The 25,789-nt window shown below is 39.8% G+C and overlaps 1 protein-coding gene across 1 annotated transcript; it reads right to left on the minus strand.

Annotated features, from left to right (window-relative positions):
* Window positions 1-967: 967 nt before the first annotated feature.
* On the minus strand, window positions 968-25,084 carry LOC145437560 (copine-8-like). Its single transcript, XM_080314828.1, has 16 exons — window positions 24,969-25,084; window positions 24,459-24,570; window positions 20,910-20,950; window positions 20,163-20,313; window positions 20,070-20,109; window positions 19,881-19,957; window positions 17,576-17,740; window positions 16,471-16,617; window positions 16,339-16,414; window positions 13,268-13,380; window positions 12,951-13,071; window positions 10,997-11,104; window positions 10,018-10,145; window positions 9,783-9,943; window positions 8,352-8,425; window positions 968-1,385 (listed from the first exon to the last, which is right to left on the minus strand). Exons 2-16 carry the CDS (start codon window positions 24,542-24,544, stop codon window positions 1,206-1,208), a joined length of 1,668 nt encoding a protein of 555 aa, XP_080170954.1. The 5' UTR covers window positions 24,545-24,570; window positions 24,969-25,084; the 3' UTR covers window positions 968-1,205.
* Window positions 25,085-25,789: the final 705 nt, after the last annotated feature.

Genomic DNA, 25,789 nt, shown 5'->3' on the forward strand with positions numbered 1-25,789 from the left:
AGAAGTTTGCCAAAAAGATCGGCAGCGGGTTAGCCTTGGCCAAAAGGACTGACCTAATGTTGAACGAAAACTTCGATATATATACATAAATTTGTAATCGTCCATATATGACTGAATAGCTGGCGCCGAATTTTTTAAGACCTTGCAATCTACACAGCACAGGACAAATACCATCTCCGGAGAAAAGTTCCTTACAAGTAATAAATACCAATTTGAAATCGTGTGGGTCTTTTAGTTTAGTACGTTTGGGTGATTTCAATATTTTACTAACTATACAGCAGACAAAAGTAAAAATAGCAACATGTCAAACAATCAATCAATCGACAGATTATATTTTCATTTGCCCAAGACACATACACAATGTACAATCCGATATACAATACACACAATGATACGTAATGAACGGATAGGGGATGCCGAACGACCAACCAGCTGGGTTCTCTTGAACTGGCAGTAAATAATTATACCAACGGGCCCGCCAAATATGTTTAATCATTAATTACGTGCCCAAAATTTTCTAGGACAACACGTCACTCAGTTCTAACGGTAAATATGATTACGTGGGGTAAGAGAGGATGAAACATTTCTTGCAGAATATATATGCAATGACCAATATTATTGAGCGATTCGATCATGATTTATAGAAAATTTTCGTGCGATGAGGACGTCTAAACTCACTGATTACCAATATGAAATCTCAAACACAAGTGGTAGTCGAAATGGCCATTCCTATGGGAGATCTGGGGAGCTGCGTCCCCTCATACGTTTGGTCCATCACCCTATGGAGGGGGCCAAGACCAACGCTATTTGGGGGGCTGAAGAAGTGCATTTTTTCATGTAATTGTACTTGTAATTGTAATTTGATATTTTTAGCAAGAAGTAATTGTAATTGTAATTGAAGTGAAATAATGTAATTAATTCAACTCTGATGCCCAATGCCCATTCATACCAGCAAATTCTTCCTCCATGGAACGATAGTATACCATCGCCGAAGCCGTATCAGCTAGTGAGTAATAGTGATATTGGGCAGAAGGAAATAGCTTACTTTGAACAACAACAAAAATATGATTAAACTGAAATCAATTTCAGAATTTCAAAATGCTTTACTAAGCGTTCTTCCGAAATTTCAAATCAGGTCGTGGGCCGCAAAATATGACCTCGCGGGCCGCGTGTTGGTGACCCCTGCTCGGAATTAAGCTACAAAATTAACACACGATTTGTGACCTGGTAGATTCCGCGTACGGTGTTTCTTGCGGATGAAAATTCCTGCTTCTCATAAATTCGACCACCTGGTCCGGTAATTTCTCTAGAACGTCCTTAGCCAAGTTGGATTGGCTCATGACATGGTCTTTCGTGGCTCCTAAATGGTTGCGCATAGCCACAAACTGAAATGAAACGTACTATTTGTTCTGTACCAAACCATGGTTTTCAAAGTGACTCGGCTCAAAAATACTTGATTATCGTATACTGATCGGGATACCCGCATATAAAATTTACCTCTGAGCGCAATAATCCAACACTCCGTTTTGGAATGGCTCAAAAGTATTTGATAGTAAATTAATCATATACAGGGTCAGTGATAGGTGTTTGAGGAAATTTATAGTTCTAACCGCGCTAATCGGAGAGTCGTTGTGGGATGGAATGCCGATGCCAATCACTTCCAAGTGTCGACGATATATATATAACATGGGTTGCGGGTTAGAGTCCGGCCGAGATCGACTCCAGAATTCCCACCTAAGTGTTGGGGGTTTATCTAGGCTCCTCCTCGCAAACTCATCCGTATATGCGATGTCTTGTAAAAGCCTAGAAGTGAGCCGTGCTAAAGTCGGCAGCTACGGATTAAAAATGGCGAAAATCGGTCTGGTGTAAATGACCATAGTACAGGGTTGTAATGACTCGACTTAAGTCCGACTCGATTCACGATTTTCTCTTACCGACTTGTACTCCGATTCATCGCGCATGACTCGAACCAAGTCATATGACTCGAGACTCATACGGGTAAAACCAACATCCGACATTAGTATGGTAATTTCGACGAATAGTAAAGTAACCACACTATTGGGATTTCGTCTATAGGTACTGGTACTTGAAAATGCTACTGAAAACTGAGACAGAAACTGCCAAAAGTGAGGAAATTAGTAGGCCTATATTACACTGGCCAACACTATTTTTTGTTGACCAGTGTAATATAGGCCTACTAATTTCCTCACTTTTGGCACTTTTGTTGAATATCTTAGATCGAATCTAGGAATATTGTAAAACCTTTTTATGTGCACATGTGTACCTATCTCAGTTATATAATATGAACTTTCTGTAGCGTTTAACTTGTTTCTGTCCGTGGCGCAAAAAGCCTTAAGTTGTGATAAGCGCCACTCATGCCAATGTTTTTACCTATAATAATAATAATAATAATTTTTGTTGACTTTGATCAGACAATTTATATGAACTAACTTTTGGGCGCTTAATTCAAAAATGAGTTCCGTTTTTCTTTATCACGTCAATTTTTTTGGGTTAGGCACGCACCACATTGTCTCATAACCCACATAATAGCACTACTTTTAATATTTTGAGTTTATTGTATAAAACGTTTCAAAAACCACAAGCAGTCGAAAGTACATCGATAGTCTTCAAATAAACATTTGCACTGCTTTATTTCGTTGATTTAAACTGATATTGCTTCTACATGACAAATAAAGTGCGAGTTTCAGGGTCCAAATTCACGCTAATAACCTATAATTCTGTAGGTTGTCTAGTTAGATATTCCAGCAATAGTCAGCTAACATAGGTAAGCTCCAATCTACTCTGGTGTCTTACCCGCATCATCTTCAGATGTTGGGGAACATTTTCTCCTTGTCCATCTCTGTCTATGTCCAGGTTTTTAGGGAAATTATTTAGATATTATAGCTCATTTGAATGTTTGCTGTCCGATATAAAGATATCAGGGTTACATGTGCATCCTTATTGTCTGATAACTAGAAAACGCAATATTTCAAAGCTTACACATATATGATCCAATCGTTCTCTTGATATTGCAACAATTCAATGTTTCTGTATGACTCTTAAATGTTTCTGTATTATTCACGAAGACTAACTGAGTGTGCAATTGTTACTGCACCTAAGACTTTGGCATTTTTGAGAATGGCACACTTTAGGGTCCTTTTTGAGCTACCTATAGGCATTTTCCATTCACTTGAGCTGTAAATAGGGATTCCTAACTCCAACAGTTATCCATGGTAACGGTACTATGCCAATGCCAGTATCACGGCAATACACAAAGCTACCGAAATTAGGCCTACGACGAAAAGGCTGTTTCTCCTGATCGAAAGTGCGATACCTTCTCTTGCCAAGTATTCTTTTCTCGCTTCATAAGGATGTTAAAAGTTCCGAAGATTTCTATCCCAAGTCCCAAAGCTTTAGCCAGATCAATAACTCGTGTTTATCGACTACTCTACTTTCTGAAACAACTTCGATTTCAAAATCATCATCATTTGGCCTGCTATCCCTAGATATTTATCTTGATCCAATTATGAGCGTATAGGAGTTTCAGATTACACTGGATAACCTGAATGGGGCATTGAACCTGTAGCTGATACTAAATGTCATGTTTATTTTTCTTGACGTATCCTGCAGTCTGCATCAAATATGTGTGTGAAATATCCTCGGATGATTGTATCCTCTAATCAAAAATGGGTGAGAACATCGGCCTAGCCTAGATCAATACCAGTACCTTTTTCCTACATAATGCAATCGAGCCCTTAACTATATAACCTATTACATGATAAAAGTGTGGATTTTTATATAATATGGTAAAGTAATATGGCTTAATTTGTGAAAATTTGCATATTTTTGGCATGTGTCGTAGAGCTAAAAGTTGACGTGATAGAAGAAAACCAGTGGCATTTTTGGAATCAGCACGCCAAAATCCGCCTAAACCAAATGTAAAATCAAAGTCAACAAATTTTACGTTCAAAATTGTTGCCCAGTGTTATAAATGCGAACCATTCGTTATCACCAAATAAGTTATAAAAAGTGGATTTAACAAGACTTTAACTGGAAACTGAGCAGTAGGGCTGTTCAAAAATATGTTTTTCTCCTGGATTCCAGCCATTCAGGCATTAAATTGTCAGGTTACCCTGAAAACTGCTGCGCACCAGATTTGGTTCAATTCTAACAAGTATAAGGCTCCGCAGATCCAATTAAAATTTTTTAATCATAATGAAAAATTATTTAAAAAAAAGATTTTTCAAATTTTTTCGTCAGCCCCATGAAATTGTTGAGCTGTCTTCAGAGACGATGCAAAACAAATTTGACTCAATTCAAACAAGTAGAAGCGGAGTTATTTGAATTTTTCTTTGATAATACTCGTATTATCCTTGATCGGTGATAATCCGAGGATTATCAACGAAAACCTGAAATAACTCCGCTTGTACGGGTTGGAATCGAGCCAAATTTGTTTTGCATCCTCTTTGAAGACAACTCGACAATTTCATGGGGTTGGCAAAAAAAATTGATTTTTTTTTAAATTTCACGTAATAAATTTAAAATAATAATTGACTCTGTGAAAGCTTAGACTTGTTAGAATTGAACCAAATTTGGTATGCTGGCTTTGTTATGGTAACCTGATAATTTAATCAGTGAATGGCTGGAATCTGGAAAAAAAGTTATTTTTGAACAGCCCTACTGAGCAGTCAACACAATGACTTGGACTCGGACTCGAGTCATAATATCATGACTTGGACTCGAACCCCTGCTCGCTGACTTGGACTCGGACTTGACTTGGTGGTGAATTTAAAATGACTCGACTTGACTCGAGTCAAAACTATAGAAATGAGATTGACTTGCGACTCGAAGCTTTGTGATTCGGTTACATCCCTGCCATAGTAGTCGACTAACACCATGTATACCTCAAACTAAACATATAGCATTTCGTATACTGACTTTGAAAAGGGTTATAGCGAGTCGTCATAAGCAGAGCATAGTATTGTATGGTGTGGAACGAAATTCCAGTATGGAATATGGAAATATGAAAATATGGTAACGTATAGAAATTTTTAAGTATGGGATGGAATTTAATTTTCATACTTTGGCAGTTTTGCCACATCCATGACACAGATCCTACTTTCGATTTCTCAAATCGATTGCATACATTAGAAAATCGTTCACTGACAGGTCTGTTGTTGTTTTTTGTGGCATGTATGGTGTTTGTCGACTACTATGGTCATTCACACCATGCCGATATTCCTTATTGTTGATTCTGTATCTGCCGACTTGTAGCACGGCCCACTTCTAGGCTTTTTGTAAGACACCGCTTACGCCGATGAGATGGCGAGGATGACCATCACTTTTCAAATTCATGCCGTGGGCTCAGCAAGACTTCAATCTAGGCTGTTTCAGTTTAGAAGTGGGCGGACTATATCCCTCTACCATTTCCGTCTTTGATCGACACCCCAAGACATGTCTAGGTTTATTTATAAGACTAAATAAACAAACTTTTTTTCTAAAATATCTCTTTCTCTCTCTCATTTTCATGACTGACCCTCAGGTTAGCGCCAGAGAGTCAAAAATGATGCATCAGTGCGTAGCCACCGTTGCCTGGTTTCGAACAAGCCGTCAACCATGGCCGTGAACCGCGCGGCTCGCCAGATATCGAAAAATAAAAAATAAATGAAAAATTTACATATGGGCGTGGTCAGTGAGTGTTCATAATAGTCAAGTTCAATATCAATACCGAATCGAAGCCCTACCGCCCAGTTAATGGCATGAAACAACGTGGTAGACTTTCTCTTGTCGTATCCAACCATTTGCAGGCATAGTAAACCAGGTAATGACTCATGCTCGGTCACGAACTTGGATTTTAACTTGACTATGTTCTCAAAATCACCGAAGCGTGACCACAATTAACAAACCCCCTCGGAATACATCCCACAACAAGGTTTGATGTTTGAAACGGTGAAAAATTACACAGAATGAGAATACCATACCAGTATACTTCTGATGTTCTGGCAGAATTTCTGACTATATTTCCCACCCGGAAAATATCTGGAAATTTGGGGTGATAACCACTTTTTTAGGCATGCGTATTTTCGGCCAAACTCCTCATGTAAGATCGACGGTACTTGAAAATCGTCATGCCTTTTACCTACAAATTAGGTATCATATAAATCAGAAGATTGCTAGCTTTTCGTACAGACCAATATGAGGCCTCTAGGACGTATACGAGCCAAGATATGACCGGATGAAGTTGGACAAAGCCTTCAGAGGCTGCAGATTTCAAAAGGGTTAAGTAGGAATTCTGTAGTTGACCTCGGTCGGACTCGAACCCACAATATATTGGTGTTGTAGCTGTGGATTATACCACTACGTCATCTCGCCGCACCCACTGACAGGTCTGTGTTCAAATATCAAACTATTTCTCGGCCCCACCCACCCTGGTCAAGATATTTTTTGAAAACAACAACGTCATGGCGTTGGCTAATCATTCTAATGAGTGTGACCCAGGCTTGGGTGGGGAATTGAACATTTGAACCGCTATCGTAGAGCATCCGTGATGATCGTAGTGATATAATAGTTGTATTCAGAGACATATTCCAATGGCACATAACTTCACACTCTATAGTTTTACATGTCATGGGTGTATCTCGCTTCTGTTGTGATTCCGAAAGAATTCCATTCTTTCTTCGATGATTGGGTGACCTAAATCACTGACACGTGACGCAAAGATATTGAGAATGGAATTGATGCATCAGTTCTGTTTAAATGGATGATTTCATCCAACCGTATTAGAATGCAAACGCTGGACAATTTCCTCATGAAAAAATCGATTAGTATCCGAGATATCAGACTGCTACTGATAAAGCAGTGGTTCCTAAACTTTTTAGACTGTCCCGAAATCTTAGTTTCAGTGGCGTCTCACGACTTGGCCTGGACAAAATCGAGTGCCTGACCTGAGTGGTTAGAGTCTGAATCGAGTAATCGAGCATCACTAATTATGACCTCATAACGGCATGAATGACATGAAAACACCAGATATACCTCTTTTGTGCGACCACAAAGAATGTACCGCTAGTTCTGTCACTCACACTACAGAATATTTTGTATTTTTTCAACCAAGCCTATCACTGGATTTCGTAACAATGATGGGTATTGATTACCGCTTCACATATATCTCATAGTCATTAACGAGAGTAGCTTTTTACTATACTACACTGCAGTACGGGCGACCCAAGCGTAACGCGTCAGAAAGAATCCATTTTTAATATTAGTATATGTAGCGTTATCATGGGAATGTATGGCAAAAAGAACGCGCAGACAGCAGCTGTACGCAGCGCAGATCTATACATCATGTCGGACTCACGCGACCTCAAATTGTGGTGCATTATTTTCCTCAGCGGGTCGGATTTGTACTGCGATTGTACTACTGTCTATTTATAGATTGGAAGGAGGAGACGATTTGGTGGTGACCATTTTCACGACCGGACATATTAAGATCGAAGGCTTTCACAAACCAGTGACGGTCAATTCTGGCGAAGGTTTTATCGCCGTACCGCACTCTGCCCAAAACTTCATGTCTTCGTGTGTCCCGGTAGGAAGGGGCTGGACTCGAACTACCTTTTAAATATCGACGGGTTCTAAGGGAGCGAAAAGTATTTCGCGAATCAACACAGAGTTGAATTTTTTGACAGATTTATTCACCTTGAAATTTTCTTGCCGCTCCGCGTGATTCAGTACCACCGTTTTTGCTATTTTGACATGGATACCACCTGGCGTCATAAAACGAAAAATTACGAGAAGTTACATGAATGAGGCAACTGAATGCGCAGTTGTGAGACAACTGTTTGGTTGTTTGTTTTATATACGTGGTGTTTCGACAACAAGGTCATTTTACACTAGGCCGATACTCGCTATTTTTATTCCCTATTTATCGACTTGTAGCACGGCCCACTTCTAGGCTTTTTATAAGACACCGCCTACGCGGATCACGTGGCGAGGAGGGGCCTAGACGAACCTACAACACTTAGACAGAAATTCTGGAGTCGACCTCGGTTGGACTCGGACCCACAATCCATTGGTGTTGCAGCTGTGGATCATACCACTACGCCGGGGGTCGGCAATCCCCGCATGCGTGCCATTTATGCTCTCGCCTCGAAGCTGTGGTAAGCAAACTGGTGCGTATTAAGCCGATAGAAGGCATTAGAATTTTCTTGTTTCCGGACATAGTTCTATACGTAAACAGTGTGCGTGCCGGTGTGTGTTAGTGAATGGTATGTATGAAGATTCGTGACGAATAGAACCGTGGCACGTAGAAAAGTTTGTCTTGGGGGCTTCGCCCGGCAAAGATAAATCTGGCTCACCCGTACAATGTCACGTTCCGCGTCGATGCCTCTGTATGACAAACGCACGGTATCGCCATCAAGCTCTTCCATTGCTGCAAATAAAAATTTCAGTCGTATCGTGGGCGTGATCATGACCGTAACTGCCGCCCACCCAACCCGGGGAGATTTATTCAAATTGAAAATTTTATTGTACGGATTTTACCGTACGTTCCTCCGTCGCGTCGTACGACAGTTCCTTCGTATCTTACAAAATAGTCTAGAAGTGTTCTCTGCTACAAGTCGTTAGATATGGAATCAAAATGAAGGAACTATACCTGTTGCGAATGACCTGACCATTGCACAGTCGTACCATGAAAAACACAAACGAACAGTTACTTCATAACATCGACCGACACCTATAGCTAAGATTCATTCTCTGTCTCGATCGCGTCGAGAAAGCGGAACGGTAAAGAAATGCGTGACAGTAATTTCAGTAAGTGTTAAGAAGCGATGACGGGTCATCTCGAAGTCACACATGGCATGGAAGTATTGACTACTCATTCGAATCTGTTAGCTTCAGTTCGAATACGGTGACCTTTTGTATAACACAATAGCTGCTGCCTAATGTTTTTCACGACTTCAACTTTAATTGGAGACCACAAGATATTTGGATCGCAGTGTCTCTTTAAGCGTGTGCAAGCTGCGGGTGGGTACGTGACCATTGAACTCCAGCACATATCGGCCATTATGGCGACACGACACACCAAGACACGTGAAGCATAGGCATATGAAATTTCAGAAAACACGCGATTTCGCGAAATCTTGTGCCAAATAGACAGGCGGCGAGAAAAGCTTGCCCGAGTATGACCACAGCATGTCTGGCGAAACCTTCGGTATATATAGACTAGACCAGTGGTTCTCGACCTTTTTGACCTAGTGGACCGGCCAGATTTCAATACAAATGTTGCGGACAGGTGAACCACCAAAAATTAAAATTTAACCCTAGATTCACGTGCAACTTGTCCGAAACGAATTGTAGGCTACGTTATATAATTTCGTAAGACACTTGCGCCGTTGTGACATACGCCAAAAGTAGGTCATTAGCTATCTATTACGACACTAATGCACAAGCCGTGTTCCCAATTTCTGAATCAATCTAAAATTTGCTGATTTATTTATTTATATTTAATTAATTAAAGAGCGTGCAAATTGTTGCCATTTTAAATGGAGATATAAAATTCTAATATATTTGGCGGGCCGACAGGAAACTTGTGGTGGACCAGCGGTTAAGGATCACTGGACCAGGCTATAGTGTTTTTCTTAATCAGTGTGCCTATTGCACTTCTGAAGGGAATCGCCAGAAAATGAAACACACAGGGTTGCCGTCGACGTATAGCAAAAATTAAGGACATCCAAACTTTGAGTAGCACTTGAGAACCCGATGGCAATGTATATCCATGCGATCCCTACCATCAAATTCATCGTTTCCAACGCCTACAATGATGATGGAAATCGGGTATTTTGCAGCGTTGACGATTTCTTCTTTCGTGGCTTCCATGTCGGTGATCACCCCGTCAGTAATCAACAGCAAAACGAAGTATTCAGATCCGTCAGAAACTTTAGCAGCCATTCTGCATGTGGGAATGGAGTGATAAGATATCCGCATTCGTGATGCGCTATGACATTGGAAGTGAATATGACTTACTCTGTGACGCTTCTGATGATAGGAGAGAAATTTGTGGGTTCGTGCAGTACTATCTTCTTGAGACATGTCTGATACGCTTCCAATACTCCCTTTATTCCATTGCAATTCGGATCTTTTTGATTGAAGTTCTATGCGCAAAATGGTTATATTTGTACTAGGTGGGGATTGGAAACAAAACAGGAAATTAGTGCATGTGCATGGCGACTGGCGAGTTCATTTGCTTCCAGGGTTTGTAACCAGGTCACAAGTCTCTGAGTCACAAGTCAATCTCACTTTTATAGTTTTGACTCGAGTCAAGTCGATTCATTTTCAATTCACCACCGAGTCAAGTTCTATTCCAAGTCAGCGAGTTGAAAGCCGATTCCGAGTCATGGTGTTGACTGCTCAGTTTCCAGTTAAAATCATGTGAAACCCACTTTTTATAACTATGTTTTGTGATATCGAATGGTTTGCATTTAAAATATATTAATTTTCCTCACCTTTAGCAGTTTCTTGTCGCATTGTCAAGTACCAGTATGAATAGACGAAATCCAAATACCGTCGTTACTTTACTATTCTTCGAAATTACAGGGAAATATCGGTCTTGACCGTCTGAGTCTCGAGTCATATGACTTGGTTCGATACATGCGTAATGACTCGAGTCCAAGTCGAGTCAATACACAGATTGAATCGAGTCAAGTCGAGTCAATCCCGCATTTTGGGAAAATGACTCGAGTCAAGTCGAGTCATCAGAAAATCGCGACTCGATTCATTACAACCCTGTCTGCTTCATTGTGAAACGTTAAGCAAAAGAGAGTTAATCAGCTTGGATCAGATTGTTATAGTCATCGAAATACTTTTTTCGTTAATGGGATGTGGCTGCTTTCGGAAGACAAACCTTCGGTGCAGCCTATGTCTGGTTCGAATTATCTAACGTTGAATATCAGACATTACCAAATGCTCTGAAATACCACCAATCGTCATAGGTGCATGTACTTACTATTGGAAAAAAGTGCGATATTTCCCCGTCTGGGGGCAATTTTGCTCCGAATCCATATGCGGGGAACAACTTATCTGAATCGTAGTCTTCCATGATCTCGCCAACAGCCTGTGGATCAATTCAAACGGGTACCATCAAGCAATAAATGTGCTGCATCCATGACTAAACGTAAATTTGCATCTAATCGATTACTATGACTTTTGGAGAAAATTCTTTTGAATGTGTTAGACTAAAAATACCTCTGTTTCTATTTTCTGTTATTGGCCCGAAGTTTATAATTACCGAGTTCAATAATATTGAATTAGGAATGCATATTTGCATGCACAATACAATTTGTGCGAAAATGTGAACAAAAGATTCTGTCGCCTAGCTGACCTCAGCTAATAAGTCCATAGTCAATTTCTAATAGGATTGGGATAGGTATATTCCTGTGTTCCAGCTGATTTGCCATCACTTTTTACCTATTAGTAGGCATGTATACTAAGAGTAGGATTACCATGTTATCAGACCCAAAAAGATGACATTTTGTTTGCGGGTAAAACGAAACTATACGGTGGCTACGTTGAGTTTGATGATGTGTCACATTACCCTGGCATATAGTTCCAGGCAAAAATTTGCAAAAGCACAAAAAAAAATCAGATTAATTTTTTAGATTCACGTCATGATTAATTTGTGGTTCCCTTAACTTTTGAAAATAAGGAATAATCATTTTTAACAAGTTTGTGAATGCTCACAGGTAATATGATTGAAATTATATACAACCGGCACGATGCTCGAAACTCATCCAAGCAATAGGTCTATTGAATTCATACATTCATCTGAACACCTGAGACAGATCGTAGCATGAATAAAAATTTAAACCAGAATTTAAGCTTGATTCATTATGTTACAGTATTTTAAAAGTTTTACTGAATGTATGAGCATTAAGGAACTAACTCGAAACGAGAAAAGGGGGACATTAGGGCGTCCTCAGGGAACCATTCATTTTTTCGTGAGAAAATTGGACAAATCCCTCTGAAAGAGGACATATGTAAGCCTTCTAGAAGAGGGCTTTCCTTATTGGTATATCCGTGTAGGGGTAAGTCGACAAGGGATGTTAGTAACGTTTTTCGATATTTGAAGAGCTTCTTGAAGGTACTGAGCTTCAGTATACAATTGAATAGTATAATCATATTGAATTTAACCCGGATATTTTCGGCCAGACACTCTTAATAGGTAATTGTCAGTAATTAGTAGATAATTGGAAAGAACATTGTATATCAATACTAGTCTGCCCTCAAAATTACCGGACCACAATCTGACATAACGACCTCTCCTACTGACACATGTAACATTAGTTTTGTCGCTTACTTTTTAACTCTCCTTTCTTTTATCTAATGTGCAAGCCTCCTATTTACATTCTGTAGGCCAGGGTGGGTGTTTGATTAAAACACTGTTCCAAGTTGTTTCGGCACCCTCCTATCCTTTCATTACATCGAAATCGTGTGGTCTATTGATTTGATCAATATAAGTATTAAAATGTTGATGATAATCAATAATCGAATCTCAAAACATGATGTCACTGGCTTGAAATTTCTAATAAACTGGACGAAGAGAGCGCTTGAGCTCAATGTACTATTTTGGATGATCTACGAACTCCTCCAAGACACACGAAATTGTGAACGACCTCTGCCGAAAACACGAAATATATCGTCTCGATAATTTTTCGTCCAAACAGGATTATCCAACAAGTGTTTTCCAATTGCAAAATTTATGGCTTTGCCTGTCCTAAATCAAGCTTCATGGATGAGCCAAGGATGGGCCTTTCGCCAGGCGTGTTGCGCGTGTTCTAATAAAGCCGGGGAAATGCTGTTTTATGCGGTCCTGCAGACGTTGTTTCGTTTTTCCCACGTATTTATATTCAAGTAAATCTATACTTATTATCATCATCATGTAAAAATCAAATATGAATCACCTGAATTGCTAAGGAATATTGATTGAGTTGTTTTGGGTCGATGTAGTGCAATGATCCCGGCAGGTGTTGGTTACCGTTTGAAGACGTCAAGTCAATACCAACGACAAAGCTCATTTTCGTACTGCAAAGTAAACATGCTGTTACGAATAGTTCTAAACTAACCTGCAGAATTTACTCAGGATTTGTCATGCGCAATTTCGCATAGCATTTACGTTCATGGCGTATTGCTCACGGACGACGCCGACGAATATAAAGTTAACAGTGACAACGTATCACGACAGTGCGAACTTGTCAGCTAAATGTGCATTGATACAGACCCGTGTCGAATATACTTGAAAAAAGTTGATTCCTTGTTAATACGAAAGTCCAGCAGGCAGATATGTCCAGAATGTTGGTACCTTTTCTTTTTGACCTTCTTCGGGTGTCTACACTATAGTTGTCCGAAAAAACATAAATTGAAGATAGGGTGAATTCGGATCACATCCTATTAAAGTCGGACTCCAATATAGACGCTAGAAACGAATCTCTATTTTTCATAATTTCATATTATCGCTTCACGTTTTAGGGTGATCTTTGTGGGCGTGATTGACTCGTACAAGATGACAACATGGTTATAGCGGGCCGTCAATCAAAGCCTGCGTATTGTAAATACCAAGTCTTGCGATATGGTCATTCTATGATACCAGCTAGTTGTCTAATATCATGATTGAAAGACCTGTTTCGATTCGAAATGTGATTGTGAAACGTTCCTACATATTCCAACCAACTATTTCGTATAGCAGATGCTGAATTAAGCGATGTAGTTTTTATCCGCATCCTATGAAAATAGCGAAGCATTTAAGACGTAGCCTATGCGGTATCATACGAAAAGTCCAGATGGATCAAGCTTCGAAAATCGACAGCAAATGACACTGACGAGGATGCGTGGAAGAGAGAGAGATAGTGATGATGATGAATCGATGCGTGGCTGAATGTCATCCGTAAAGCGTACCAAAAGCATGAACATTGTGAACATCACAACATTCATTACCGTCGCGCAAATGACCTGAAGAGGGGATAAGCGCCACAAATTGTTCAATAAACAACATCAACAAGACAGTAGGTGCCTAAAAGTCTAGGCATTCGAAACGGCGATTGTCAAAACAGACAGTATCCTAATGGCGATACATTCAGAATAGTGATGCATTCAAATTAGCGAGTGTATAAAAACTGCGGGTGTCACCTATAGCAGTGCTTTACAGCAGGTGGCTCGCGGCGCACCAGTGGGTCGCGAAGGATTTTCAAATGTTACAGTTTCGTATTCAATATGCCACGATTAGACGAGCTCACAATAATATGTTGGCCAGATTTTAGTGGCATTCAGCACGACATTAGACAGTGCTATTGTGCAATGTGCATGCCTCAGAATTGGACTTGATTCGTTCCTCCAAAGACTTTGCGTACGTTGATCAGGAAATGCAGCAATCCACACCGATTTCGTGTTATAATGAGCAAACTGCCGCGACGGAAGCTACTCAGAACCCCATTGTGTTTAACATATTCATCTGTTATGTGTATTATTTTATGTCTGCTTCATACAATCTAACACAGCGGTTCTCAACCGGGGGTCCGCGAAGCAATTTCAGGGGGTCCGCGAGACCTCTAAATTTTTAAAATGGTTGACAACCTAATTTTTATTTTATTTTCTAATTTTAGAAAGCATGAGGCAGTTTCGCACCACAACTGCTAAAACCTCATGACTCATCATCATAATAATCGTCTGACATGAACTATCGTAGTGTGGAAATTCATTTTCATTGCCAATTTTCCAATAATCTGCTGATACAAACATATTACTGTTTAGAGAAGTTTTGTTGGGGTTTGTGGAAGAAATAAAATATGGAGATAGTAACGTCAATCAGGGTGACTTCGTAATGTCTGCAAAACCTTCTCGATTTGAAGTTGTCAGTCTCATCAAATTAGTGAACAGTCGTTTGAAATAAAAATTTCCGGAAGAATTTCCCTAATTTTTCCCAATGCAGGGATTGAAACCTCGCCACGAAATCCATTTTATCCTGCGATATACATAACCACTATTTGAATAGCTTCTTGGAGGTACAGAACTTCAATATACAATTGAAGAGTATATTCATGTTGAAATAAACCGAATAATTTTCGGCTAACACTCGTCATAAATCGGACAATGATATACCTACTTTAAAAGCTCGGCTATGAGATTTGGTGCATTCTTATTGCGGATGCCCTCTCGACAATTTTTTTTTTTTATGAACAAAGAGTGTTTCGTTGGTATCAAAGCAGTACGCTCCAACCCTGAAATTCATATCACTAGTTATATTGGTATGCTTGTTAATGTTCAATTGTTCATGGTCGAAAATGTTTGCTCGTAAATATATACGTAAACCCGAACAGAACAAGTCGTTTCATGACATTATTTCCCAGGTTGGAAAACTTGGATCCATTGTTTTGCGTATAAAATTTATCTATACTTTTAGATTAGGATTTCACTTTAACGGTAAAAACTCTCTGCGGGCTGAATCCGGCCCGCGGTCCGTATGTTGCCTGTCCCTGCGCTAGATGCTGAGCGTGATATGTTCATAAAATATATGTTTCCTCATTTTGGTGCCATAAATGTTGCGTTAACACCAATAGCACTCCTCGTTCATATCAAAACGAAGACGCGGATTTTCAAGACACGATCACGTACTTCAAGAAATACAGCAGCAAAATTAGCTTTGAAATAATAAAAGTCTACCAATTTCTACATAAACAGTATGTGATGTTATTTTCAAGAAAAATCATTAGTTTGCTGTTTATCACAAGCCTAGAGTTCATATTTGCACGAAACAGATGAAGGTTACACCATAATAGAGCTAAAATTGAACTAAACCCTGAGGGGGTCCGCGAGGGTTCGTGACGGTCAAAAGGGGTCCGCGAAACCAAAAAGGTTGAGAACCACTGATATAACACCTGTATTCCTGAAATAACGCGCCAGCTTGTAAGCATCCGGTTTCACTCGTTACTCAAACCACTCATTGTGCGTGACGAGACAGTGTTGTGATTCGCAGCTGCAACAAGTCCGACCGAGGTCGATACCATAATCTCCTGTACTCGCCACCTCACCCGCGTAAGCGGTGTCTTGGTAAAGCGAAGAAGTGGGCCGTGATACAAGCCGGCTGTTATGGAATCACGATAAAGAATGACCATCGCAGTCGAAAAACACCGAACAACAACAACTACGCATTTTGCAATGAGTCACGTGCTCATTCGCTTTATCATAGCTCATGGTTGGTCGCACACTGAAATTTGGATGAAAAAGTGGGTCGCGAACAGAAAAAGGCTGGAAAGCACTGATCCATAGGGATGCAGGGAATGACAAAACATGACTCACTTCATACGTATTTTCGGCCCCTGGGCCTCGACTGAGTCTGCGAAGGTTGGTCATGAATTCTCCGATTAAGTCGTGCCTGCATCAAAATCCCTTCAAACCATACAGTTCAACTCGACACCGATGTATATCTACCCGCCGTCTCTGTTCCAGTCATATACTTCGACCTTGATTGTTCTTTCCGGATCACCATTGCAAAGTGACCGCGACTGCATTACAATCTCTTTCCACGTTGGATTGAGCGTGTTCTTGATAACTTCAGTCTTATGACATATTGTGAAACTGGAGAATTTGCACGAAATTTCATCTCGATGATTCATAGATGAGTTTAAGGTTGGATTTGGAAATCGTGGCTTATAGAATTCCGCATATAGCCTACAATGAAATATCGCTTGGTGCCACTGTTAGAGGCGTAGGCCTAGTAAAGTATTGTATATAGATTGCAACAAAAATCAATTCAAAACGGATAACTTTAAAACATGGCCCTCGTTTAAAACATTTTTTTATGTGTGTGTATGTTTTTAGGCATGACCTCACGAATATTCAAGTGTGACGTCACATTGGATTGGTATTGACAATTGAAAATATAGGGTAAATATGGCCCCTTCGACGAAAAGTGCCATAAACAGACCACATCGTTATGCAGATTTTACAGTCGCTCTTTGTCTATGAGTACGCGTTGAACACTAGGGATGGTGTGAACCTCTGAAAGGTTCAGGTTCGCATGCACAGAGTGGCCCGCTCTTGAAATTCAATATATTTCAACCCAAGATGTTATAATGAAGTGTAAAATTGTAATATATGAAAAAGGTTCACAGTGCAGATCCTACCAAGGTTCGTTTGTGAACGCGAACCTTTAAATTTCGCAGGTTCACACACAGACGGCGAACGTGAACCTCACGTTCACACTATCCCTCTTCAACACTCCCGAACCTATGTGTGACCCAGCATAATGAAATTTACCTGGGATCGCAATAATCGAATTGATCATGGCCTATTCTGTTTACCACGTAGGCCTATATATGGGCATTCGGCACGCCTCTATGGATGGTATGCAAATCTTTCGTGTGCGCTGAAGCGAAATTCATATGGTATCACCAATTTGTATCATTGAAACGGTCAATCGCCTGTTGGCATTTACTTCGAGTATAGTCGTAAAAATTGAACGATGCAGCCTCCAGCGATTGGACCTATTCCAGTAATTCAACGTAGTTGTGAAACTTCCAACATCAATTCTTACCTTCTATCCTCGTTGCACCTCCAAAATACTAGGAATGGGTCTGACTTTCCGAAAAAGTCCTTCTTGTCCAGTTTCTTTCCGCTCCACTTCATACGAATCATATCCTTTGACGAGCTCAATTCTTCGGCAGCTATGATAATTCCTCCTTTGGCTTTTGAGCGGATTCTAGCAAGAGATGAGATACTGTCGGCTATACCAATCATTAGGACAGGTATTTGTTGCATTAAAATCGTGAGAAAGTTGCACTAATTTTGTGAAAAGTTGCAGTAAAAGGTTTTATTTATGCACGATCTGTAGAGTATTGGATACTCGAATGGTTCCGTTGCATAACCAAACAGCTCCCATACTATAACCTCAGCCTCTAAAAGCTGGCTGGTACACGTTAGTTAGGCTAAGATTCAAAGTTGAAAATACTACTGGGATTGAAAATGATTCGCGGGCCGCGCAAAAATCTAAGGCGATCCACATGTTGGACATCTCTGCCTTAGACTGCGATCTCAATATGTATCAAGGTTATCGCTTTTTACTTGCAAAATAGTGAATGCACTTCTATAAAGACAGGGCTTAGCCTACCACCAATTCATATATTCTTCGAGTTTAGTTCGGGCACTGTCGTGCTTGGCTGGGGTTGTTGAACTTCTACCTTGCAGGTCAGCTGTTGCGTCACAGATAACATTAACAGGCAGATAATCCAGCTCTATATTGTGCTAATAAAGGAGAATAGAATCTAGAAATAGTTTTACGGAGTGTTTTTTTTTTAATTGCACGTACTTTGAGCAATACATAATAAAACTTGCAGTAAAAGGTTTCATGAAAAATGGAAAAAGTTGCAAAAAGTTGCAATATAAAGTCTGTACAAACAGCTCAAGGCGCAATACTACACGCATTTTAAGTATTTAGGAAGCTGCGGGAAGCTGCAAAAAGTTGGAAAAGTTGCAAAAACTTACCCTACTAATTAACTATGGCAAACAGTTAAAACGAAGAGAAATAACGCGCAATTTGCCGTTTCGTATTAAATTTCCGGTTTCAAAGGTGCAGACATCACTACCAGGAAAATTTTCTCATGGCAATTTAGTTGATTCAGGCATGCCGTCATAAAGGGCATCTGCACATACTCTGAAAGATTCTGACAACGGCAAGTTGGTAGCGAGTGGAAGATGTGCCGAACTGTTTAAATGGTTACTGCTGAGCCTGAGCCATTCCTTATTCAAATTGATAAGACAACAGTGTGACTAAACTTGTAATTCCTCGTAGTTTCCATCGTATCAGCGTTGCAATTCACCGTATTTTATTTTTCATTTTTGACCGGATCCGGATTCATACTTTTGTTGATAAGGCCAGATCCGTATGCGAGCCGAATTCGTTCTTTTTTTTAATATGGCCAGAATACTAACGAGTAGTGTACAGGATTTTGCCTGATCCGGGACGGATATTGACAGGATAGGGGGTTTCGAGCCAGATTCGTACTTGTTATGATTCGTTCGAAGCCGGATTCGATTTGGATGAAAGAGGATCAGAGTCGGACTAGGGAATTTAAATACCTTTGATCGGTTTCGTGATGCATACATAAGTTGAAGCGAACGCAGGGACTTGACAGCTTTAAAGCAATCCTTGGTCGTCACAAATACCCACTGAACCGCAGCAGTACGTATGTTCCATATCACAATATAACTTTCAAGCGCCATGCAAAAATCTGAGCAGCGTGCCAATACAAATTCGCCGATATCATGGAGTTTGTAATCCGACACGATAGCAATGATTATATCTCCCATATGTGACAAATTTCCAAATTGACTATCAAATAAAAATTTCAAGTTATATACTTTTTCTAGTTTTCGTTCCGAGCAATGCTGATACAAAGCTAACGGCAATAGCGTACCAGGGCCAAAATTATCGTTGTTGAACTGAGTGGTATTTCTTCCAACGGTCGGGTGTAGAAGATTTTTTTATTCTCATCGAAAAGACAAACTCGTTTGATGTTGGGATTATGGAGAGCAATAATATAATCTTATTATGCATCAGCACAATGCGTAAACTTTTCATGCTATACCGTAAATATTCTTCAATTGCTTATGGAAGCATAGTCCTGCCGACCTTTTCTTGTATATTCACGGTTATAGTGAATATTGGTATTTACGCCAGGCCGATTGTCCTTAATATGATTCCTACTGTCCGTCATAAAGTTTTTAAAGTTTGCTCCTATTACAAATGTTATGAAGTGTTTCGCATATTTATTGGCTCTTGTCAGAATTGAAACTTCCAGAGTCCATGACTACAAAATTTGGGACTATTGCACTATACTAACTTCAGCGGTGCTTCGTATTTATTGCTTCGACTTCTGATGATCTGTCCTAGCGTACAAACGACTCTTCCCAAGAAATCCTGCAAGTGTATTATATTTAATTTAAAGTATATACTATACATAATAGACTAGATCTTGTTGAAGTAACCCTATATTTATTCCATTTATCATAAGAAAGCATACAATTCATACGTGCTTATCCAAGGATGGACTTTTCGAGTCAATATCGTATCTGAAAAGAGACTATTTTTTAATTCGGAAGAGTAGAATGGTGAGGAAGCACACATGTCAAATCTCAGGCGCTGTTTCTTCTCGAAATGGTGATCGATCACGAATTTCTTAACGAAGTCCGGATTAAGCGTGTCTCGAATCATCTCCGTGCGTCCATATTCGATCCATTCCTTCGTTTTCATGTCTTGAGTAAACATCACCGCGACTGATAGAAAAAACGCATATTACAACTATTGTATTTTCAACTAATGGCTGAATAACAAAAAACAATAACTGTATTAATGGTGTTATTGTCACGATATTTACCTTTCGCTTCAAGTATAAATGAAAAAGTAGTAGCCTACTCAATTGTAATTTTCATATGTCACTCAAATGAATTGGCACTCAGTCGATTAATCACAGCTACACATAACAACTGTGCAAACGGCGACTATACGAATGATAACAAATGCATCAGTTCCTTTGAGTGAAATACATAGCCGAATTCAGGTTCAGCTAACAGTCCACTCACTTGAATGACTAATACCGATGAATTTGCATTTGAAAACAACATGCTTCCCCATTGAGATCGTTATGCAAAACAGCAGTAACTCTTGGGCGATAACTGATTATTATTCACAGTTGCAGCAATGGAGTTGATTGAATAATAGATAAATGCCGATCATCTGACGATTACAGCATTCCATTAGTGATGCAGGTTACTGGTACATGGTACCACGTCTGTATCCCAATGTTTGAGAAGCAGAGTTTGGGATTCGATAAATTTTAAGATCAGCACACAAGCTTTTTATTTACACTTACTTGGATCTGACTTCGAGAATGCATCAGCATCAAGCAATTCTCTGAATAAAACAAACTTTCATGACAGTACTATACGGGTAAATTGGCAATACATCAAACAATCCATCACGCAGAGTCGCCCAACACCACAGCGTAGTGTTTATTATCCTTTTAAGCGCTCGTATATCATTTCAGACTAGTTGGGGCTCCGCACAGTTAAATTATATGTGCATAACAGGTGTATGAATCCGTCTCGAGTTATATATGTCAGGTTGCAGATGGAATGTACAAGCCCCAATTTAATGAACGATATATTATGTGCGTTGTTACGGAAATCAGTTGTTGAACTAGAATTCACACTGATGGGTTTTGGAAATACTTGGGCATAGCCGAAACACATAGATATTTAACTTTCTCTTGAATGGTTGATGATTGGTGGCTTTTAACCAATTTGATAAAATGCCAGCAACAATGACATTTCAATCTGTAAAAATCAACGCTTTATGGTAGGTTATGATTTTCAGAGCAATTATATTATTTCCGAACTATTCACCCCCATATCGATTATTGAAAAGCCCATCGAGCCTTAAAGGTTTCCGATTTGCCAATGTGCTCGTTCTAGACGTGAAAATTATTTAAACATGTTGCACAGATATGCTCGAATAGCCAATATATTTCATACTTCATCTTGTACCCCGTAGTTGAGTATCTCGACAACGTAGAATTATACTTCGTTAATGACCGGGCTTTTCAGTCCAGGATTCTGATGATGGCGTATCCCCGTTTTAAAATCCTCAAATTCCAAGCTGCGCAAATCCTCAAATGTAAGTTGGTGTCGCGCCGGCGACTAACACAACTCGAAAATACGATCTACCGGCCATCGCGCGCCAGGAAATCTGAGATTGCACTGTATTACCCCAATTGATCAGAGAGATTAGCAGACATGGCAACATTGCAGTCTTCAAATACGCAGTGCTCTCTTCCTGATCCACACCGAGAAACAAAATGCCTTGGAAGTGACATTCACAAATTCACATTAAAAACAACACCACAGCACACCATGTTCTTGATTGGCGAGTAGCTTCCTAGCACCGCCGTAAAGATGTAGGCGTGTAGCGCAACGTTATATGTTACCCTGGATACTTTGGAGGTCGATCAATATTTAGATTTTCGGAATCAGCGCGAGGAATACATTTGACCAATCTCAGTGATTAGATATTCGATCTACGATACGTTACACCAAGGGTCGGCAACCTACGGCCCGCGGGCCGAATCCGGCCCGCCAAGCGAAATCGTCCGGCCCGCGACATAATAATTAGTTATCACAAGAATGCGGCCCGCCGTTTCACTATAGAGACTGTAGTGACTAGTACTATGGTTTCATAATGCTTTTCAATCTGCAGTACCGCACTGCTTGGAAAGAATACGGTATTGCTATGATATAAGTTTCCTACATCGTATTAGTCTATTGTGACGCCATAAAACGAACGCGGTTGAAGTATAAGAGATGAAGATTGTCTGTATAGAGTAGAATAGATCAGTGATTATCAATCGGGTGAATCTCGCAACCGAAAGTGTACCATACTTTTTAACAGGTTCACCGATGGGGTGTGACAATAAAGGTGTCCTTCCTCTGCTTCAAAAACGCTTGGAACATCTCAGACGCAATGACCAAATCTCAAACTTACACTGTTTGATTACAGATAATTAGCCTCCGCAGGTTAGTTATCCATAGTTTAATTCCCAAAAGGCATTGTGCGCCAAGACAACAAACCTGAAGTGTTTTGGCCACAATGATGAAAACTGTTAATATGATTTTGTCTCACAAACTGAATCACCAACATTGGTACGCCAAATATTACTAGAAGCATAGAATCAATATGGCGATGTAATGTATATATGCCATGTTCGCGCATTAAGTCGAACAGCTATGCTTGCGCGAGTCTATGAACTGAGAAATGAAATAGCAACTTTCCTCGAAAATACAAATATCGAAAATGGGTATCTAATCTTGCTCTCCTGGTACATTTAACGTCACATCCGAACAAATTAAATTTGCAACTTCGGGGGAAAACAACTGAATACATCAGATGTTGAGGCGCATTCGAAAGAAATCTGCGTCTCGGGGGGAATTTCAACAGTACAAAGACAATTATACTCACTTTCCTATACTGGAGGAGAGAAAACCTACTACCAACGCTATATTTGTAACTGTGATACGAAATTTAATTACTGAATATTCACCCGCTTTACCGACATTCCTTCTATACAAAATAAATTCTGGATATATCAGTACTCATCTAATGTGGACGCCAATAACATTGCCTGAAAATTTTAAATGGGCCTATTTGAAATGCGATGCTGTTGGATTGAATGACAAATTTCATACAAAGAGCATATCGCTGAAATTTGTCAAAGAGCACGTTCTTGAAATTTATCTTTATCCCAGCTTTTCCAACAATGCAAAAAGACATTGCATCGATTTTTGGTAGCACGTACGCATGTGAGCAATAGTTTTGAACATTAAAATTCACGAGGAGCAAGCTAAGATCACGTATTTTGGAAACCCATTTAGAATATGGTCTGATTCTTACTTCATCTGACTTGTTATCAGAGGTTGAAAACCTGTCACATTTATTCTGCGTTGTTGAAGCGTAAATACTTGTGTTTTATGATTGGTATGACTGAGATTGCAGCAATGTAGTATAATATACCGAAGTAAGCGTAAAATATAGTATTAAGAAAAATTCCGGCCCGCCAAAAAGTTGCACACTCGAAATTTGACCCGTGACTAGCAAAAGGTTGCCGACCCCGGCGTTACACTATAATAGGTAAGGCTTAGCCCGTCTGTGCCTCCTCTGTGCCTTTCCTCCCCTTTCGCGTTAGATTTTCAAACGATAAATATGAAAATTCCGTGATTCTCGGAAACATTTTCAAAATCTAGTCATTCATAAACATCGGTGGACAATACCAATATAATCATAGAATGTTTCAGAATTTTCTTTCATTCATTGTTGACGACATGTGCGGCACTGCCTTACTTGTCTCCCCTAACCCATGTCACTGACGTATCACACCCTGCAGTGAGTAAATGTAATGCTGTAGTGACCATGTCTGGCTCCATCTATACGCATGCGGGCAGAGAACATAGGAATATCACTACGAATCCCATATATATTCGTGCTACCAATACGTCACGAACTTTCAATGGTGACGTAACAGTTGATATGTATGGCTTTTTCGTGAATACGATTGAAACTATTGGACCAATATAGCTCTTCGGTCGAAAAATATTCCCGACCCCTGCCTTATAACATTCAAATTACTAGATTAAAACACCCCACGGACGACTTTATAAATAATTGACGTAGAACGAAACGTGTTGCTGGTACGTCAGTGGCGCCACATCGTATAAGCACCCCTGGTCTCTCCACCATTGCGATATTGCTGCTTTTGTTGAACAGCATGGGATTCATATACCATAGAAGGTCTATCCACCCTCAAGTACTGATAACAATGATTCCTATTTGCAAATACGAATCAAATCTTCGTAAATTTAGGCAATCATACCTGCATGCAATGGATAATTCTATATCCGAGCGTTGCATTTCTTTCCAATCCGCCTGGGGTGTCAGTCTTCGCGATGGAAGATCCATTCTTTTGAGGGATGCCGCCAGCGCCACTGCATGTTCAGAAATTTTCGTCAATTCGGGGAATAGATTACTGATTTCAAATGATTAGACAGTGGTGGAAAGTCAGCAAAACCAGTGATGCTCGAAAAAAAACAGACGTGGGTGGAAAACCCACCTGTGGCATCCTGCGGACTCTGTGCAGCAGCTCACGTTACAGCGATAATACCGGTCATCAGGGCCACTAGCAAACAGGCCTGCTAGACTATCATTGATGCCGCTGTAAGGCTCTATTTTGCTTTTATTCACTTATTGTAAATTCTAAACTTGATCATACCAGGGATAGATGAAATATTGTATGTTCCTTGACGATACATCCATCTCATCTATTGATATTACTAATAATTGCATCAAACCCCTTTAAATTTTTAATAACAAGGTTCTTGCTTACCATTGACGCCCGTTGCGTTTTCATATCCGACGAAATCGTTCGGTGTATTGTTTATTAATTCATCATAAACGTGATCACTTTCGGGCGCAGGCAAAATCCCTGTGTGAAATATTTGGTATTTGCTGATATTTTGTAAATACTATCCGGATGAATATCATCTTGTTTCGAATGTCCATGGAAACAATGCGAAAATATTTACACAGCGCGTACTAACCAGCGGGAAATGGGTCGGAAATCATTACCACAAATTGCAGGAAACTAGCGAATAACTGGAACGCTTTGAAACGAACAAATCTGGTAAATCAGGAAATAAAATATTCGAGACTGCTTAAAATTGGAGACAAGTTTCCGGTAGTTCGAATTTCTATTCTTTCGAAATCTTCTCAGTTTCATGCAGTTTAGCCTTCCTACATTTTTGAAAGTTGTAAATCATGATTTTATGCATCTAACCTTACTGATATTGCCACTCTAGTTTGACAGGTGTTTCTGAATATCTCATGAATGTGAACATTTGAGTTCTTTCTGCAGATTAGGATTCTGAAATCGTACTTATTTCGAAAAGAGTCAACTTTACAGTATAAAGAATCATGATTCATAATTGACGGATGTAGAATATAGAAAAATCGATTGATCAATATTGCGACTCGGAGCAGCATTGAAATAATTTTACATGATATAATATTCAAGTTGCTGACGTCTACGTGTAATCGTGATGTATAATCCGATACACAAGACGCAACGGGATGTAATGAACAGACACATCTCGAATCGAACGATGCGCTCTCTCAATGTAACTATTACTACAGCAGTGGTTCCCAACC

Source organism: Botryllus schlosseri, chromosome 4 (genome assembly GCF_051294905.1).
Source record: "Botryllus schlosseri isolate E-star chromosome 4, Bs_hap1, whole genome shotgun sequence".
In the NCBI taxonomy this organism is placed as follows: Eukaryota; Metazoa; Chordata; class Ascidiacea; order Stolidobranchia; family Styelidae; genus Botryllus; species Botryllus schlosseri.